This window comes from Balaenoptera acutorostrata, chromosome 16 (assembly GCF_949987535.1).
Source record: "Balaenoptera acutorostrata chromosome 16, mBalAcu1.1, whole genome shotgun sequence".
NCBI lineage: Eukaryota > Metazoa > Chordata > Mammalia > Artiodactyla > Balaenopteridae > Balaenoptera > Balaenoptera acutorostrata.
Genome location: NC_080079.1, coordinates 23,020,779 through 23,042,133, shown reverse-complemented (window position 1 = coordinate 23,042,133; position 21,355 = coordinate 23,020,779). Strand labels below are relative to the sequence as shown.

Genomic DNA, 21,355 nt, shown 5'->3' with positions numbered 1-21,355 from the left:
GGGAGAGGGATGTACGCTATTTACTTAGATGTGTTCACGTGTTATATGAGGAATGCCAGGACAGAGGGTTAGTTCAAGGGACAGCCTCTGAGACACGTGGGTATATCCAAACCACTATTTCTTCACTTACTAACTTTCTATTTTCAACACACTCGATACTGAATATCATACTTGGAACACGATAAACATTCAATAAAGATCAATAAGACGCAATCCTTGCCTTCCATAGTGAAATAAACAGAAGGAGATGACACGTTTGTCTGTCTTCTCTATATTCCAGCCACCTCGGCCCCTGCTACACCTCAGCCATGCCAAACATGCCCATACGCCGTATCCTTCACACGTGATGTTCCATCTGTCTGCAATGCTCTTCCACCCAGCAGACCCAGCTCTCTCCCTTACTTCCATAAGGACTTGGCTGAAAAACCAAATGCCACCTTATCAGAGGTTCTTTCTTTGACAGCCGCCCCTGCCCCGCCCCGTCACTTTTTATCTAGACTCTGCTTTGTTTTGCTTCCTAGAACATACCATCAGCTGGCACTATGCATCTGTTTATAACCTGTCTCGCCTAACCAGAAGGTTAAGCTCTATGAGAGTAGGGCCTTTGCAACATCCCCTACTATCCTTCGTTCATGCCTAGAAGGGCAGCTGGCCTAGCACAGATGCCCAACAATGCTTTTCAAATGAATGGATAATAAATAGGGCTGCAATGAACCAGACCTGGCTTCACATCTTAGCCTGCGGCAATGGCAAAAATATTTAGCCACTGTAAGCCTCATTTTCCTCATAATTAAAGTGAGGGAAATAATCATAGGTCCTACCTCCAAGAGTTCTTGTAAGTAGTGCAGCAGCACCAGCCAAATAAGAGGAATATAATGCACGATCCTAGCATCCGTGTTGCTTGAGAACACATGGGGCAAAGGAGGACGAAGTATGAGTAAGTGGCAAGATCTTTACTACGCTACTTTTTGTTCTTGTTTTAAAGCAGGAGTCAGAAACATGAGGAATTTTTCAAACCCTTAGAAATTGCCACACATGCATGTTATATGGACTGTTGCTGCTGAGTCCTGGGGGAGCCTGAGGACCCAGGAGAAACCCAGTCCTTTGTCCTAGAGTTAAGATCTGGACATCTAACAAGGTCATGGTGAAGGTGAAAAGAGATGAGACATGTCAAGAAAGGACTTTAGCAGGCAGCAACCTAAGTGCCCATTCACTAGCACAGGAATGAATAACATAGGCAGAATCCTCACACAGTGTAAAACGATACAGCAGTGAAAAAGACTACACTGGAGCTCCACTCAGCACCATGGACAGAGTGCCACGCAAAGTACTGGGCAGCAAGGCGGAAGGGTACCCAAGGTATGATACCATTTCTGTGAAGTTCAAAATATACAAATCAATATTACACACTGTTTAGGGATACAGACACAAACAACAGAAGGTAAATGGTATGAATAGGAATGACTGACACCCATTTCAGAAGAATGGTTAGTGGGGGTAATCGGAAGATGCAATTTGGGAAGAGGTACTGTGGGCTTCAACTGTGTTTGCAACAATGTTAATTCAGAGGTTGACACAAACTCTGGTCCATCCAAACCCAGCCTGTCATCTGTTTTTGTGTGACCCATGAACTATGAATGGCTTTCACATTTTTAAATGGTCGAAAAAAATCCTAAGAAGGGTAACATTTCACAACCTGTGAAAATTATGTGAAATTCAAATTTCAGGGTCCATTAGTAAAGTTTTCTCGGAACACACACGCATACACACACACGAAAGATCTGGAGATGACAAATTTCTCCCGTGCACCTCTGTGTTCTCCCCCTCGGGATGGGAGGTAAGGACACAGACCTTCTCACAGATGGGTGAGCACACAGGAGGCAGGGGAAGTGGTAGCACATAATGGATACAAAGGACGGAATTTGAAAGCTGCCCAGCTGAACCTGTTATGCACTGTCACTGTCAGGTTTTTCACTGCTGTGTGGGGAGGCTCGTGTTATCTTATTTTATGCTTTTCTGGTTGGTTTTCAGGGTCGTCTTTAGGCTGCTAAATCAGAGAGGCCAAATTGAAATCAATAGTCTTTGAAATTAAGAGACTTTTGCAATATGAAAAATGGGGTCAGAAGGACACCGCTAGAAAGACAAAGTGGTAGTGGTGCCAAAGCCTGGGAGCTCAAGGTAAAGTAGAGGTCGCGCCCCAACTGCTGGCTGGAGACTCCTGACCTTCACTCTCTCTCCCACGCTGCTGTGATTTTCTTTCCCACCTTACTTGCACAGCAAGGTTTCTTTTTACCTGATACTTTAACACCCTCTGGGGGAAGGACTAAGTGCGCCCTCTCTGCTGCCAAGCCCATGTGATCAGTGTCAAGTAAAGTCCTCAGGTCCTGACCCCCATGGCATTTTCCATTGTGGCCAACTCCAATTCCTCCAGGAGTTCCCCCTTCACTCCAGGCCTTGGCAGCCCAAGGACTACTTATTGGGCTGGCCACTTCCAAGCAGCTGGCATCCCAGGCTTTATCTGTTGCCTATAAAGCTCAAGGAAAAACCTGGCAACCAGTCTACACTGGTCTGAATGTCCTCTTTACGTATGAAAGGAGGACACTGTGCGCACAGTACCAAGAACAACTGGAGACGTCTGGTTAGAAATCGGTGGGGGAGTAGAGGACGCTCAAAACCCCGTCAAGCAATGAGGTCGAAGGGAGTTCAGGGGATGCTGTGAAGTCCCTTCAGGTGCCTCCTAAATGTATCTGGGACGTTGGATTACATTTCTAGGATCACTCTCTATTCTCAGGTGCAGGTTACTCAACATGGGAGGATGCCTTTCTAAGCCAGAAGAAACACCTCTGGAGTATATCCTTAAGAACTGGAAACTTAAATTTTACTGTAAGAGTGCCTGGCCTTTATATAAATTGGGGGATGGAAAATGGCCTGAAAATGGGTATCTTGCAATTGGATCTTTATTGCCACAGGATGGGAAAATGGACTAAGGTTCCCTGTGTTCAAGTTTTCATGGCCTTTTATCATAATCCTGCTCTATGCGGTTCCGTAATCAAAAGCCTGAGGAAACAGAACATCTCTCCTAACATTCTAAATGATCCCCTTCTACCTTCTCCCAACTCTCAGGGGGGAACCAAGCTTCCCCCACTCTTGCAAGTTTCCTTACTCCCCCAGATTCTTCTGACCAAACTAAGACCCCGCCTCCCCAGAGGAACAATCCCTGCTTGGACAACATTTTATCAGCCAGTCTGCCCCTGTTATTAGGGCCAGTTTGAGCACTATTTGGTCATATTTTAGCTATGAAATTATGACTACAGAAAGGAAAGATGATTTTTTTTTTGACAATATGGCCACAATATTCTTTAGACTCTGGAGAAAATTGGTTAAAATAAAGCTTTTCTTGAAACTGTAAAACCGGTTCTTTTTGCATGTGCAATTAGAGAGATCTAGCTTGTTAAAATACTTTTTGGTTTATTTTCAAAATTCTGACCCTGAGAGAATAAAAATATGCCTAGGAGAAAGCTTGAGGTTAACTCTTATCATGTCCTTGGGAAACAAACACAGCCCACTTTGCCTGAGACTTTGGCCTTGGGTTGCTTAGTGAAACTTCAAGTCAAAAAAGAAAAAAAAAAACAAAAGAGGCAAAGAGACAATTTAAGCCTCAAGCGGGAAACTATGAGATCTCTGTCTGGATATATGTATGTCTCAGTATGTGTCTTTGTCTTTGCATAACATTGCTGAGGTTAACTTGTAAATGAGCTCTATTTAACTGGCTTAAAAAAGAAAAGTAAGTGCTCACAAATCAAACAATTCTAAATACAAGACAGAAACTAAAGATGTTTGGGTTTATTTGACACACGCCTTGTACCACATTGAGAAAAAAATATGTGCTTTGGAAAAATACATGTTTTTAGAGGTTATAGAATGTGATCTTGAGTTTGCTAATCAGAAAATGCCAGTGTGACAAACAGTTCACACCTGGTTTCTTCTTGGTTTTCACTAGAGGTTAAGGTTTTTTAAGGGTTAAAAATTATAATATGTAATCAAAGCTACCAAAGTGACAAGAGAAGCATTTCAGTGTGTAAAGCAAGTAGGATATATGTTGTTGGCCAGAGAAGATATAAAGACTGGAGATATTTTTGTTGGGGAAAGTGATGATAATAAATTTGTCCTACAGTTAGTTGTTTATAGATGAAAAAAAATGGGCAAGTTATTGATAATATGGATGCAGAAAGTGATAAAAGTTTTGTGGAAAAGGAACTATGAAAAAAAATTTGGTACGTTGTTAAGACTGATTAAGACTAAATTGAAATTAATTAGGTAAATAAATTTTGCTATTAACAGTAAGCTGGTACCAGACTGAAATTTGGTTCTCTCTCTATATTAAGAGAAATGCTGCTTTTGATAACAGACTGTGTGAATTTCTTTGCCTTTAAGTGATTTATATTTGCTTTTGAAATCTTTTGTTACTTTGGTTAAGTAAATAAGTATTATTTCACAATGATCTCTGAAGATTATGGCATACGTAGATAAAGTTCATTCTGCTTCTACGAGATTAACCCCCCATTGTCAGACTTTTGCCACCCTGATGCCCTTGTAGCATGGCAACCGTCTACTCCTAAATCAGGGAATTTAAAATGGGTCAACGATAGCTGTAGATTAAACAGTCAGCACTATGGGAAGACATATGTGCTCTTCCCAGACCAGGGCTCGAACCCATGTCCCCTGCATTGGCAGGCAGATTCTTAACCACTGCACCACCAGGAAGCCCTTGGCTGTGTTTAATAAAAATGGGGGTAATTAAAAAGAATTATGTTTCACTAAATATTATCCTAGTTTCATTAATTAAGGTCTGTGTTTACTAAGACTCACTTCCCAGATAGTTCCTTGCTGTTATGTTATACTGTTATAAGTTTTAATTGAGTTATTAAAGGGACACTCTAAGTTTGTTTCTGAAGCCTAACTTTGTAATCAATCTTTGGATAAAGATCAGATGCTCCATGATCTACAACCAGGAGGTTAACACCAGGCTACAGCCATTCAAGTTTAAAGAAACAATTAGACTATGCTAAGGATAAGGAGCCTGGTAACACTAGGAAATTGGGCTAAATGCCTTATGGACAGTGCCAATGTATACAATTTCCCTTAAAGATAAGGACTGGTAGGAAATAGACTAAGCCAGACAAGCTGGGGATGTACTAGGCTGTACCTAATGAAAATTTCTTAACTTAAATTCTTACTTATGACCTTACTAATACTGCTAGCTATAGTATTTCTATTTTTGCCTGTTTTACAAAATTGTTGTTTCTTACATTACCAAATGTGTGACTGAGCCGCTGATAAAATGATGGTATATAGTCCCATATGAGATCAATGACTATATGAGTAAAACTGCAGATACAGGAAGAAGCAACAAGAAGGAGTATTCTCCTGGACCATAAGAGACTAGTAAAGCAGGAGGTCCAGACACTTTTGGCTACTCACAAGGCCTCGCCCAGAAATCGCACACTGAGCATTCCTAGCACTGTGGGACAAAACAGTCATAAAATGCCCCCCAACCATGGTCGAATCTATGGCCATGAAGGGGCCCTGCCGACAGGAAACTGGCACTTGCTGTCTGCCTCTACAAAGATTGAATCTGGAGCTGCTGCAGCTGCTGGCCTTCAATACCCCCTGAAAGGAGTTCAGGGTGGAGATCAGGAATGAGGCACTCTGTGCTCTGGGAAAAAACTGACAAAACAGGCCTTCAGATAGTTAGATATTTTCAGGTAAGGATTTTTATGAGCCCAAATTCTCACCTTTCTCATACCTAGAAAAACACTAAAATCATTAACAGTGACAACGGCTTTGGTTTATGTGTTAATACCACATCAAAGGTTAAAAGCTACTTGGATAAAAGTAGACAACTGGCTACCTGACTACAGGTCTCCTCAAAGTGCCAGGTCTAGACTGGGATTCAGGTTTATCTTCTTGAAAAAAAAATAAGATTTATTTTGTCTATTAATGTTCAGGTTGTCACTCCTCCAACTACTTCTGAATCTGTTATACCTACATCAATAACACTAGGCTAATAAAAAAAGACATCAAAAAATATATATGACCACACCAAAAGGCTCCATTCCTTTGGACAGGGTAACCCAAGCGCTGACTCTATCTGGACCAGGATCAAAAATTGTTACCAAATATAACTTGGTTCTTACTCCTGCTTTGGCCACTGGTTACAATAATTCTTTTACTGATATTTGCTCCCCCCACCCCTCCCGGCCTTTTTAAACTACTTGTTAAGTTTGTCTCTTTCAGATTGCAACAGTTTCACAGCAGGATAATGGTGATGCAGAGATTTCAGCCACTCCTCATAACAGATCCTGCCAGAATAACAGCATAAGTCACCCTGGGGCCCCTTAATGAGACAGGGCGAGAGCTCCACGACCCCAACTAGATACGGTCTCTGAGTCCCTTGCCAGCCTGAAGAAGCGGCAGAAGACAGACCATCGTCCCTCATGCTCCCAGTAAAGATTTCTTGGGGTTCATGTCTCTCAGGGGGAATTTGAGGTAGGAGATAGACGGGCCCCTGCGCTGGACAGCTGGCGTTTGTCAAGTGGAGTAAAACTGAAGCTCTGTTCTCACTCAGACACTCGAAGGACAAAGCTAGTGGCAGAAGCTGAGCTCTGCTGAAGTAAAGAGATAAGATGACCACTCCTAAGGTCAAGAAAAACTTCCCTATCTGCACATGTGCAGGAAGGTTCCTTGGGGGTCAAAAAGGGAGGGGGTGCCACCCCATAATATGTGTGGACATGCACCCACAGGCCACTGCGGTGGGATCCATCTTAGCAAATAGTTGCACATGCATGTTGGGGAGCGCCCTAGGACCAGTCAGGTGTGAAAAAAGAAACAAGATAATTGGCCAAAGGTAAACAAAGACCCAGAAGGACTGTCCTGTATAAGTGATTTAAACCACTTCTTTACTGTGCTCCTCATTCAGGACGCCCACACTCTTCCCTGGGTGTGTATCTCTGCCTAGTTTCTGACTAACTGCAGAACTAACTCCTCATTAAGGGAGGACGCCCAAACCCTTTCTCTCTGGGTGTGCATCTCTGCCTTGCTTCTGTCTTAACTAAACAAACTGTTTCTCCGTGTGCTCTCCCACTTGTTGTGCTATGTCTCTAATAATAAACTTTGTACATGTTTTTACAGTTTTTGCCTTTGTGAGAAATGCATTTTTCACTGAGGGCAAGAGCCAGGGGGTGTGGTGGTTAGGATTCCTGGTTTTCATCCAAGCTACCCAGGTTCAATTCCTGGGCAGGGAATTAAGATCTCGCTTCACACCACCACTCACTGCTGCCTCTCCAAGATCAGTAGGTGCCACTGGACTCTCTAAGTCTGGAAGCTTGATTTAGGGATAGGGGAGGAGAGGTGAGAAGGCATTTGGTAAACGTGTTGGGAAGTGATGAAACCAAGCAGGACCCTGTGGGGCTCCTGGACACAAAAGCCTTTCTGTGGCCCCCATTTCTTGATTACAGGAAATAGGCTGCACTCAGCCTCCAAGACCTTTCCTGAGTTCCAACAGGCAGGTTCAAATGGTTGCTAATTAGGGAAGGGAAGGGATGCAGATACAAGGGAGGACCAGTCAAGAAACAATAGTGCAGCCCTGGGGCAGGGTCCTGGTTGCCCCCTCAAGGGATATACATAACAGTATCTTTGAGCTGTTTTGCAGATACTGAAATCCCCACCAGGTGGGAGAAGTTAATGGTATGCTGCCCACAAGCATTTAGACCCCAGACCTGCTGGAACCAGAAGGTTGATGATGCTAATTCCCACTTACCTTCCCACCAACCAATCAGAAGAATGTCCATGAGCTGATCACACCCTCCTCTTTGAACCATTGCTATAAAACTCCTCACTACCCCCTCCAGGTCAGGACACACAGTTCTGAGGGCATTAGCCTGCCGTGGCCCCTTGTGCCTGGCAAAGCAATAAAACTATTCTTTTCTACTTCACCCAAAACTCTGTCTCCAAGATTTAATTCGGTGTTGGGGTACAGAGGCCAGATTCCGCTTCAGTGGTGGGGAGCTATCAGAATCTGAAACTGACCAGAAGTGGAAACTTCTAACCTCTTCCCAGGCCCCACCCTAGAAGTGATTAATATATTAACTGATTGAAAAAGAAGGTAAAAGAAGGCTATGAAACATGGGGTCTAATAATGCCAATTGGTGTACTAGAGCTGGAGTGGCAAGTTTGATATTTTTTAGATTTGCATAAAAACACAAATAATGCATAACGTTCTTCTCTAGAACATTAAAGAGAGTTGATAGCTTTTGAAGGGTCACTGAAGAGGAAATACAAATAACCAAGAAAAATAAATACAAATTCTTAACTTCACTCCTAAGTAAATAAATACAAATTAAAACAATAAGGATATGCCACATTTTTGCTCATCAGACAGGCTATGTTTAAAAACATTTTCATAACAACCTGGACTATTGAGGGTATGTAAACATAGGCATTCTCATATTTAGAGAGTATGCAATGATGCATCTATTTCAGAGGGAAATGTGACAATGCCTATAAAAATTAAAAGTGTACACACTCTTGGATTTCCCAGGGAAATCCCAGGGATTTCCTGTCATTAATTTTTCTTTGAGCAGTGCTTGCTCCCTAAACACGTTTGAATGCTTACTAACCAAATAAGTAGTATGTGCGTACATGTGTGTATCAACACTCTTTGAAATAGCCAAACATCTATATATCTATTAATGAGATGGTGATTAACAAAATTATAGTTGGCTGTATAATGGGGTTCCTATGTAGTGATTAGCCATGAAGTGGCTAAATTTATATATACTGACATAGAAAGATTTTTAACTTGCTATTGCATTCACCCACACTGAATCTGGCATAACAGTTTTACAACATGAACATTTGTGAGTGTGTATGTATGTGTACACACATACATATTTATCTGTATAAGCCTAAACAATTTCTGGAATAATATAGAAGACATATTTTTTAAAAAATACCAATTTTGGGGACTTCCCTGGTGGTCCAGGGGGTAAGACTCCATGCTCCCAATGCAGGGGGCCTGGGTTCGATCCCTGGTCAGGGAACTAGATCCCGCAGGCATGCCACAACTAAGAGTCTGCATGCTGCAAGTAAAGATCCCGCGTGCCGCAACTAAGACCCGGCGCAGCCAAAATAAATAAATAAATAAATATTTTTTAAAAAATAAATAAAATTACCAACTTCGGGGAATGAGAATGAAGGTCAGAAAGTGGATCTACTTTTCCCTTGATACACTGGAATACTACTTATCTTTTTATTGTCACCGTTGCTACTTCTGTTGGTATAAAAGTAATTAATGCTTATAGTGTAAACTCAAACCAATTCATTGCTAACATACTGGGGACTGACGAGAACTGAGGTCTCTATCACCTTCCCGCAGTATCTCAGCAGTGCTCGCCTTATCCAGATATTGATATGCATGCCGTTCAATATGGAAATTCGATTGGAGGGGTGCAAAGTGAAAAGCAGAAATGAGATGTCCAGTTCTTACCCACAACAAGAATTAGTGAGATGGTGGCTATACAAAGTTGTGATTTTCCTTTGATTTTTATCTCAGCTTATAAAATGCTGGTTTGAGTTTCGTTTCAGAAAGAGTTTGGGGGCAGTCTTTTTCATAGCTGGTTAAAGGGCCAAGGTTGTTTTTCCCCAATGAAAGAGATTAGTCCTATGGCAAGTTGTTACAAGGTTAGTTACTCAAGCAAGTACATGGAGACCAGTAATTGTCCCCTGTCCCTGCTGGCATGGATCACTACAAGTGCAGAAAACATTCAGGCCACTGGCCAGGTCTTTCATTTCAGAAGTAAAAGGGAGAAGCAATAAAACTCAAACTTGGTACTGCAGGTTCTCTTACAAGGTGATGTATATAGATGAGCATAAATATAAAACTATAGACTCATGTGTAATTACCATGCAAAGAATTCTGATAAAAGTTCTATTCTTTTCCTCCAAATCACATATACATACTGGCATACAATTTCAGGGAGTCATGAGTTTCTCATGCTCATCCATTAGCCCTAAGGGACTCTACACACCCTATGGTTAAAGGCCCTTCTGTAAGAAGACGTGCCCAATGGTGACACACACAGATATTTATTAAGTCAACACACATGAATGTGCCAGGCTCTGAGCTATGTTTTCTACATAGAACCAAGATTAAGTAAGATACAGCTTTTCACAAAGATTTCAATCCAAGAGTTGGGTCAACATTTTCTAACTACATAGATTACATACATACATAAACACACACACACACACACACACACACACACGCCTGTACCTATATTAGGTAAATCAATAGAACGTAGGTTTCCTTTTTACTATTATAATGTACTGGGTAGCAATTTTAATGTATTAGGTGCATACAATGCATGTGCACATTCATACATACACACACACACAGGGTATTTAAACAGTAAAATCTTTGTTTCCTGGATGAGGACCTGTCAATTTGTCCTCGGTTGAACACAGGGGCCAATAACAAATGCCACATCCAATAAACACGTTAAAAATATTCCAATAATACTTCCTGTGATTGACTGTAATTGAGGTTGCTCTCTTCAGCTTGCTTCCCAAGGCAGAGAGGTGGTACAAGAAAGAATAACATTCTTGTCCTGGTTGTTAACTACAAAACATCCAGATTTCAGAGCACAGTTGGCAAGAAATGTTTGTGTAGGTCATAGACCTTCGTAGACCAAAAGCTTTCCAGACCTCACCTCCCCTCAAATATGGAGACTTAAATTGAAACAGAAATTAATTATAAAATGTAATCTAGGGAGATTTGAAATGACACTAAAACTAAACTTCGAATAACAAGCCCACATAAGCATTTGCCATCCACCCCGTGGCGATAAGCAAAATAAGCAAGGAGGGATTTTTTTCTGTGTCACGTGTCTCAGTGCATTGTCTACAAAATTCCTAAACCCATTAAAATCAGAAAAAAATTACTTGTTACAAAGTAAAAAAAAAAAAAAAAATCATATTATTTTGGCATACACCCTACCAGATGTATGACCTAGAATATACACAATGGGTTTCATATACTAAACAGTAATGAAAGGATGGAGAAAAAAGAGGGATCCCAATTCCAGAATGGGGAGAGAGATAACATAGAGATACTGGATTTCTTGAAGCAAATGACCAGCCTGGAGTCTGATTTTGATAAATACACTCTCAGTTATATTTGCTAATAGCTTGCTACTCTGACCTCTCCATGTTCTTTCTTTCCTTCCTCCTCCTCTGTTTCTTTGACCTGAAGCCATGTTTACTGACTCTCTTGGAGAGAGACAGACAGACAGATAGACCCACAGAGGGAATATGACACTGAGAAAATCTCATTGTTTTTTATATTTAGTCAGGTCAGGAGTTAAGCTTAGATCCTTTATTTCAATTGGTACGGTTTTTTTTTTTTCATGTTTTGTTTTGACAGGGATAACTTTTCTAATTAAATCCCTTTATTGAATTTTCACTCTTGGATAGTTTATGAAAATGCTGTCTTTGCAGAAAAGTAAAATAAAATAAAGAAAATTAGAACTGATATATTTCATGCCTTGTGAAAGCTGAGGCTGAGATGACAGTTTGGCATTATCAACCTCCGTGCCTGCAGGGAGCACAGGAATAATGTTGGGTGAGAGAAAACGTGCCAATCAGGGAAACTGACAGCCTTGTTGTTTTCAGAATATGGGGTAATGTGCATTAAATGCCACAAGCCAGAAAGCAGCATTATCCCCCAAAGCTTGAAAATAAAAGCAATCTGGGATGCTACCAATTCCATCCAGAGCTTTCTAAACAAGGGGTGTAGTCATGGGAGACAGACCCTAAAGCTCTTTCATTAGTCTTTCGTTGTGGGACTTTGTTACTATAAGTGTGTTCCACAGACCAGAGGCATCGGCTTCACCTGCAGACTCTTGGGCCCTTATTGAATCAGAATCCACATTTTAACAAGATCCCTGGATGGGTCGTTATGCATGTTCAAGTTTGAGATGCAATGCTCTAAATTTATCAGACAACCTGGTAAGTGAGGTTAGGTAGCCAGCTGGTAACCCTGACAATTGGTCAACTATGTGTTCATTCATTCAGTAAATATTTATTAAGCTCCATCTACATGTAGACACTGTAGAATGTGCTGGAGATGCAATACTGAGCAAAGGTATACTTGGCTCCTGCACACATAGAACTTAACAGGCTGGTGGAGAGGAAAAGTTGTGATCAAATGGAATGTGTAATTTCAAACTAAGATGAATACAATAAAGAAAAAAGAATAGAGTTGGATGAAAGCAAACAAAATAAACTGGTTTAGATTAGGACTTCAATAAAGACTTCCTTAAGAAATGGATGCTCTCCCTGGTTTTGATATAGTTCTATGGTTATTTTGGTTGTTATCATTGGAGGAAGCTGGGTGAAGGGTTCGGGGGAACTCCCTACTATTATTTTGCAACTTCTTTGTGAGCCTAAAATTATTTCAAAAAGTTAAAAAAATTAGAAATGATGCTTAACCTTAATCTGAACGATCTTCAGTAATGCGTTACACTGAATTGGTCAGGGAAGGGGGAATAAAGAAAGGTATTCCAAGCAGAGGAAACAGCAGGTATTAGAGTCTTGTTAGGAGACATAGAACTTCGTAGTTTCTAAGAATTGAAAGCAAACCCAAAGGCCTGCAGGTGATGACCGAGGAGGGCACAGAGTGAGATGAGGCTGAGGAAATGGGCAGGCAGCAGATTGTGTTGCAGCTACAGGTAAAGGTGAGAACTGTGTTATTACTAGAGCAATGGGAGCTAAAACAAAGCTCTAAACAGATGGCACGGCAACTTCTGACTTAAGACAGCTCTGGCTACTGTGTACTGGAATCCAAGATAATATTATCAGCTCTGGTCACCAGCAGAGAGAGCCCACTTGATAAAGAGGTGGGAAAGCAGCTCTAAACTGTTGAGATTAGTCTGTGTCAGGTACAATCTTGGCACATTACATGTCAGAGCTCTGCCTGAGTTTATAAAGGAGAAAGGAGATGGTCAGCTTGGACCCTGATCTATCCCCACACTGATTCTGCCAAAGAATATATTCATTCCCCAAAGGGGGAAAGAAACCTCTGGAGATAAAAATATCTCCCTGTGAGCACACAGTAATGGAGTAGGTGTGGTTTCTGGAGAGTTTGGATGGCAGGGGTGACCAGCTTCTTTTGAGCTGTGAGCTGGTAAACCATGGGTATCATCTGCCTTTGCATCAGAAAAGTGGAGGGCAAGTAGACAGGCTCAGTGTCAGTGATGATGAAGTCTGTGAATTGTGAGGGATATTTTTAAAACAGGGAAGGTCTCAAAAATTAGATTATCACCCCTTGGCTCAGTGCTGAACAACTTCGACCAGCCTCTTGGCACTGTGGTAATTGGAGTCTGTTCTCTTCCTTTTCTCTGCACTTGAGACCTCTTTCTTTTCACCTGGGTTTTCTCCCCTCATCTATTTTCCTTCTATGCATTTCCCCCTTTTCTCTTTTTCCTTTTTCCCTTTCACCTGTAGTTCCCTAGTAGTACCCCCTGAAATGCTTAGCCCTCCTGGAGATCCTCAGGACCAAAGAAGGGGAAAGAAATCCATGTTGTTGTTGTTTAAATATACTACTTAAACTTTCTATGCCTTGGTTTCTTCATCTGTAAAATGGGAACTACCACCTATGAATTGTAGTAAAGATTAATTGTGATAAAGTATAGAAAGCCCTTAGCATAATTCTTGGTACAGGGCAAGTGCTTAGTAAATATTAGCTACTATAGGGATCATTATTATTAACTTTAATTTACAGTGAAGAAATGGAGGCATAAAGAGTTTAAGTAACTTTTTCAAGGTCACACAGTAAGTGAGTGAACTTGTGAGTCATGAAGACATGGGTTTGGATTGTGGATCTTCAGCTTTGCTCTCCATCGTGTGCTAAAGCCAAAATGTCCATAGGAAACACAGTCCAACCAACCTAACTGTAGCCAACCTAACTAGGGATGTTCAGAACCACCAACTGACTTTTGCCTCCTGTCGCTTATGATGGGGGACAGACAGGATGATGCACTTCTACAAGCCCTTTCCAAGTGTTTTGTCAATCTCCCACTAGACAGTGAGGCATTGCCTGGATGATATCTGATAAAATAAGGAAACTGGCAAAACAAATCAAAACAAAAGAGCAGCAATAATGCAGTAATAACAAGTGTTTACTTAAAAAATAAGAAATTTTGGAATTTTCTCATCACCTGCAAAGAAAAATCCCTTGACTGGATGAGAGTTGTAGAGAATTATTAAGACAACTCTAGGTAACTAAGGACCAAAAAAAAACAGTCCTCAGGTCCAAACGACTTAGATTATTGATTATTGCCACTGTGATTTCCCTTAACACAGATGTGATTCATGGCAGATCGATAAAATTAATTACTATTAACGTCGTGGAAAAGTTGCTTTACTTACGACCATCCACAGTTCTGGCCTCGAGATGCACAAGATCTGGTTCCTTGTTCGACCCCATCACAGACCTAAATGATGGAGAAACATCAACATTAATGAATCCCCATGTGCCTCAGAGAAACTCAGCTGAGCCCACAAACTACTAATGTTCATGGGATTCTAAAGCCACAATCCTTAGGATACATGTACTGTATTTACTGATATAGCCTGACAGAAAAATATTCACTTCAAATAAAACCTATGAAAACTCCTTTATTTGATGAAGGTCAGGCTTGACTCTGGCAAGGATACTGTGTGTTATTAACTGTGAATTGCAAATGAGTCCCATGCATGTCATATGTAACAGTCTCACTGACAGTATATTAAACTTTCAAGAGTTGTCAGGCAGATGCCAGGCAAGCTGCTTTACCTGGGTGACTTGAACAGTGATTTACACAGCAAACTGATCTAATTAATGTTTTCATTTGAAATTTGCAGAACTACCTACTACTATCCTATGAACAGACCACATGACCCAACCAATGTAGTGGCCAGAACAGCCTAGAGTGACCATTCTCTGTACTGTTGAACCTGTGTGAGTGGGAAATACAGATGCACTCATATTATGATATGTGCCAGAAATCACAAGTGTAAGTAAAACACAAGGCTATTTAAAATGCCTTGGAGAGGACCCTCAAGATGGCAGAGGAGTAAGATGTGGAGATCACCTTCCTCCCCACAAATATATCAGAAATACATCTACATGTGGAACAACTCCTACAGAACACCTACTGAACACTGGCAGAAGACCTCAGACTTCCCCAAAGGCAAGAAACTCCCCACGTAGCTGTGAAGGTAAAAGAAAAAAAGAAAAAACAGAGACAAAAGAATAGGGACGGGACCTGCACCTCAGGGAGGGAGCTGTGAAGGAGGAAAAGTTTCCACACACTAGGACGCCCCTTCACTGGTGGAGGCATGCAGGGGGGAAGCTTTGGAGCCACGGAGGAGAGCGCAGCAACAGGGGTGTGGAGGGCAAAGCAGAGAGATTCCTGCACAGAGGATCGGTGCCGCAAGACACCCCAAAACACACCACCGGATGCAGTCCTGCCCACCAGAAAGACAAGATCCAGCCTCATCCACCAGAACACAGGCATCAGTCCCCTCCACCAGGAAGCCTACACAACCGACTGAGCCAACCTTACCCACTGGGGGCAGACACCAAAAACAACGGGAACTACGAACTTGCAGCCTCTGAAAAGTAGACCCCAAACACAATAAGTTAAGCAAAATGAGAAGACAGAGAAATATGCAACAGATGAAGGAGCAATGAAAAAACCCACCAGACCAAACAAATGAAGAGGAAGTAGGAAGTCTACCTGAAAAAGAATTCACAGTAATGATAGTAAAGATGATCCAAAATCTTGGTAATAGAATGGAGAAAATACAAGAAATGTTTAACAAGGACCTAGAAGAACTACAGAGCAAGCAAACAATGATGAACAACACAATAAATGAAATTAAAAATTGTCTAGAAGGAATCAAGAGGAAAATAACTGAGGCCAAAGAACGGATAAGTGACCTGGAAGATAAAATAGTAGAAATAACTATTGCAGAGTGGAATAAAGAAAAAGAATGAAAAGAATTGAGGACAGTCTCAGAGACCTCTGGGACAACATTAAACGCACCAACATTCGAATTATAGGGGTCCCAAAAGAAGAAGAGAAAAAGAAAGGGACTGAGAAAATAGTTGAAGAGATTATAGTTGAAAACTTCTCTAATATGGGAAAGGAAATAGTCAAGTCCAGGAAGTGCAGAGAGTCCCAGGCAGGATAAATCCAAGGAGAAATACAACAAGACATATTAATCAAACTATCAAAAATTAAATACAAAGAAAAAAATATTAAAAGCAACAAGGGAAAGCAACAAATAATATACAAGGGAACTCCCATAAGGTTAACAGATGATTGCTCAGCAGAAACTCTACAAGCCACAAGGGAGTGGCATGATATATTTAAAGTGATGAAAAGGAAGAACCTACAACCAAGATTACTCTACCTGGCAAGGATCTCATTCAGATATGATGGAGAAATCAAAAGCTTTATAGACAAGCAAAAGCTAAGAGAATTCAGCACCACCAAACCAGCTCTACAACAAATGCTAAAGGAACTTCTCTAAGTGGGAAACACAAGAGAAGAAAAGAACCTACAAAAACAAACCCAAAACAATTTAAAACATGGTAATAGGAACATACATATCAATAATTACCTTAAATGTGAATAGATTAAATCCTCCAACCAAAAGACAGAGGCTCCCTGAACGGATACAAAAACAAGACCCATATACATGCTGTCTACAAGAGACCCACTTCAGACCTAGGAACACATACAGACTGAAAGTGAGGGGATGGAAAAAGGTAGTCCATGCCAATGGAAATCAAAAGAAAGCTGGAGTAGTAATACTCATATCAGACAAAATAGACTTTAAAATAAAGACTATTACAAGAGACAAAGAAGGACACTACATAATGATCAAGGGATCAACCAAGAAGAAGATATAACAATTGTAAATATTTATGCACCCAACATAGGAGCACCTCAATACAAAAGGCAAATGCTAACAGCCATAAAAGGGGAAATTGAGGAATACAATAAGAGTAGGGGACTCTAACACCCCACTTCCACCAATGGACAGATCAACCAAAATGATAATAAATAAGGAAACACAAGCTTTAAATGACACGTTAAACAACATGGACTTAATTGATATTCATAGGACATTCCATCCAAAAACAACAGAATACACTTTCTTCTCAAGTGTTCACGGAACATTCTCCAGGATAGACCATATCTTGGGTCACAAATAAAGCCTTGGTAAATTTAAGAAAATTGAAATCGTATCAAGTATCTTTTCCGACCACAAGGCTGTGAGACTAGATATCAATTACAGAAAAAAAAAATCTGGAAAAAAATACAAACACATGGAGGCTAAGCAATACGTTACTACATAACCAAGAGATCACTGAAGAAATCAAAGAGGAAATCAAAAAATACCTAGAAACAAATGACAATGAAAACACGACGACCCAAAACCTATGGGATACAGCAAAAGTAGTTCTAAGAGGGAAGTTTATAGCAATACAATCCTACCTCAAGAAACAAGAAACATCTCAAATAAACAACCTAACCTTACACCTAAAGCAATTAGAGAAAGAAAAACAAAAAAACCTCAAAGTTAGCAGAAGGAAACAAATCATAAAGATCAGATAAGAAATAAATGAAAAAGAAATGCAAGAGACAATAGCAAAGATCAATAAAACTAAAATCGGGTTCTTTGAGAAGATAAACAAGATTGATAAACCATTAGCCACACTCATCAAGAAAAAAGGGAGAAGACTCAAATCAACAGAATTAGAAATGAAAAACGAGAAGTAACCACTGACACTGCAGAAAAACAAAGGATCATAAGAGATTACTACAAGCAACTCTATGCCAATAAAATGGACAACCTGGAAGAAATGGACAAATTCTTAGAAAAGCACAACCTTCCGAGACTGAACCAGGAAGAAACAGAAAATATAAACAGACCAGTCACAAGCACTGAAATTGAAACTGTGATTAAAAATCTTCCAAGAAACAAAAGCCCAGCACCTGATGGCTTCACAGGTGAATTCTATCAAACTTTTAGAGAAGAGCTAACACCTATCCTTCTCAAACTCTTCCAAAATATAGCAGAGGGAGGAACACTCCCAACTCATTCTACGAGGCCACCATCACCCTGATACCAAAACCAGACAAAGATGTCACAAGAAAAGAAAACTACAGGCCAATATCACTGATGAACATAGATGCAAAAATCCTCATCAAAATACTAGCAAACAGAATCCAGCAGCACGTTAAAAGGATCATACACCATGATCAAGTGGGGTTTATCCCAGGAATGCAAGGATTCTTCACTATATGCAAATCAATCAATGTGATACACCACATTAACAAATTGAAGGAGAAAAACCATATGAAAATCTCAATAGATGCAGAAAAAGCTTTCGACAAAATTCAACACCCATTTATGATAAAAACTCTCCAGAAAATAGGCATAGAGGAAACTTACCTCAACATAATAAAGGCCATATATGACAAACCCACAGCCAACATCGTCCTCAGTGGTGAAAAACTGAAACCATTTCCACTAAGATCAGGAACAAGACAAGGTTGCCCACTCTCACCACTATTATTAAACATATGTTGGAAATTTTAGCTACAGAAATCAGAGAAGAAAATCAAATAAAAAGGAATCCAGCTTGGAAAAGAAGAAGTAAAGCTGTCACTGTTTTCACCTGACATGATACTACACTTAGAGAATCCAAAAGATTCTACCAAAAATCTACTAGAGCTAATCAATGAGTTTGGTAAAATAGCAGCATACAAAATTAATGCACAGAAATCTCTTGCATTCCTATACACTAATGATGACAAATCTGAAAGAAAAATTAAGGAAACACTCTCATTTACCACTGCAACAAAAAGAATAAAATACCTAAGAATAAACCTACCTAAGGAGACAAAAGACCTGTATGCAGAAAACTATAAGACACTGATGAAAGAAATTAAAGATGATACAAACAGATGGAGAGATATACCATGTTCTTGGATTGGAAGAATCCACATTGTGAAAATGACCATACTACCTAAAGCAATCTACAGATTCAGTGCAATCACTATTAAATTACCAATGGCATTTTTCAAAGAACTAGAACAAAAAATTTCACAGTTTGTATGGAAACACAAAAGACCCCCAATAGCCAAAGCAATCTTGAGAAAGAAAAATGGAGCTTCAGACTATACTACAAGGCTACAGCAAACAAGACAGTATGGTAGTGGCACAAAAACGGAAATATAGATCAATGGAACAGGATAGAAAGTCCAGAGATAAACCCACACACATATGGTCACCTTTTCTTTGATAAAGGAGATAAGAATATGCAATGGAGAAAAGACAGCCTCTTCAATAAGTGGTGCTGGGAAAACTGGACAGCCAGCTACATGAAAAAGAATGAAATTAGAACACTCCCTAACACCATACACATAAATAAACCCAAAATGGATTAAAGACCTAAATGTAAGGCCAGACACTATCAAACTCTTAGAGGAAAACATAGCCAGAACACTCTTTGACATAAGTCACAACAAGATCCTTTTTGACCCACCTCCTAGAGAAATGGAAATAAAAACAAGAATAAACAAACGGGACCTAATGAAACTTAAAAGCTTTTGCACAGCAAAGGAAACCATAAACAGATGAAAAGACAACCCTCAGAATGGGAGAAAATATTTGCTAAAAAGCAAGTGACACAGGATTAATCTCCAAAATATACAAGCATCTCATGCACCTACATATCAAAAAAACAAACAACCCAATCCAAAAATGGGCAGAAGACCTAAATAGACATTTCTCCAAAGAAAATATACAAGCATCTCATGCACCTACATATCAAAAAAACAAACAACCCAATCCAAAAATGGGCAGAAGACCTAAATAGACATTTCTCCAAAGAAAATATACAGATTGCCAACAAACACATGAAAGGATGCTGAACATCACTAATCATTAGAGAAATGCAAATCAAAACTACAATGAGGTAACACCTCACACCAGTCAGAATGGTCATCACCAAAATATCTACGAACAATAAATGCTGGAGAGGGTGTGGAGAAAAGGGAACACTCTTGCACTGTTGGTGGGAATGTAAATTGATACAGCCACTATAGAGAACAGTATGGAGGTTCCTTAAAAAACTAAAAATAGAACTACCATACGACCCAGCTATCCTACTACTGGGCATATACCCTGAGAAAAACCATAATTCAAAAAGAGTCATGTACCACAATGTTCATTGCAGCACTATTTACAATAGCCAGGACATGGAAGCAACCTAAACGTCCATCAACAGATGAATGGATAAAGAAGATGTGACACATATATACAATGGAATATTTCTCAGCCATAAAAAGAAACAAAATTGAGTTATTTGTAGTGAGGTGGATGGACCTAGAATCTGTCATACAGAGTGAAGTAAGTCAGAAAGAGAAAAACAAATACCGTATGCTAACACATATATATAGAATCTAAAAAAAAAAAAATGGTTCTCATGAACCCAGGCGCAGGACAGGAATAAAGAGGCAGATGTAGAGAATGGACTTGAGGACACGGGGAGGAGGAAGGGTAAGCTGGGACGAAGTGAGAGAGTGGCATGGACATATATACAGTACCAAATATAAAATAGATAGCTAGTGGGAAGCAGCCTCATAGCACATGGAGATCAGCTGGGTGCTCTGTGACCACCTAGAGGGGTGGGATAGGGAGGGTGGGAGGGAGACGCAAGAGGGAGGGGATATAGGGATATAAGTATATGTATAGCTAATTCACTTTCTTATACAGCAGAAAGTAACACAACAATGTAAAGCAATTATACTCCAATAAATATGTTTAAAAAAATAATAAAATAAAATGCCTTGGAGGCACATATTATTTAGTCTTATCTTGCAGTGAGCCATATTAAATAGAAAATAAGTATTCTGTTATATAAGCAATATGGGCCATCATACTTTAAGACTTTCATTCAGCAAGATTAATTAAACTTGGGACTATCTATAATTTTTTTCATCAGGATTTGCAGACATCCATTTAATCTGTTCCATTTCCATGTGTAAAATAGTAACATGCCTTAAAACTGGTCTTCCTCTGCCTCCCCGGAGCCCCTCAGCCCCACCATCAAATCCATACGAGAAAATGAAGATGTTAAAAACGCTCATCACATTCAGGACTCAGTGTGGTAGCCAAGACCCGCTTCACTTTTTCTGCCCCATGTCCTGCCACACAGGAAGATCTGCCACTC

General features: G+C 40.1%; 1 protein-coding gene across 6 annotated transcripts in view; it reads right to left on the bottom strand.

Annotated features, from left to right (window-relative positions):
• Window positions 1-21,355, bottom strand: part of SORCS1 (sortilin related VPS10 domain containing receptor 1) — a 576,899-nt gene that overhangs the window by 153,566 nt on the left and 401,978 nt on the right. For all 6 annotated transcript variants that reach the window (XM_057531522.1, XM_057531517.1, XM_057531518.1 and 3 more), the window contains exon 6: window positions 14,488-14,552. In XM_057531522.1, coding sequence (XP_057387505.1) covers window positions 14,488-14,552 — 65 coding nt within the window. The remainder of the gene's footprint in view (window positions 1-14,487; window positions 14,553-21,355) is intronic.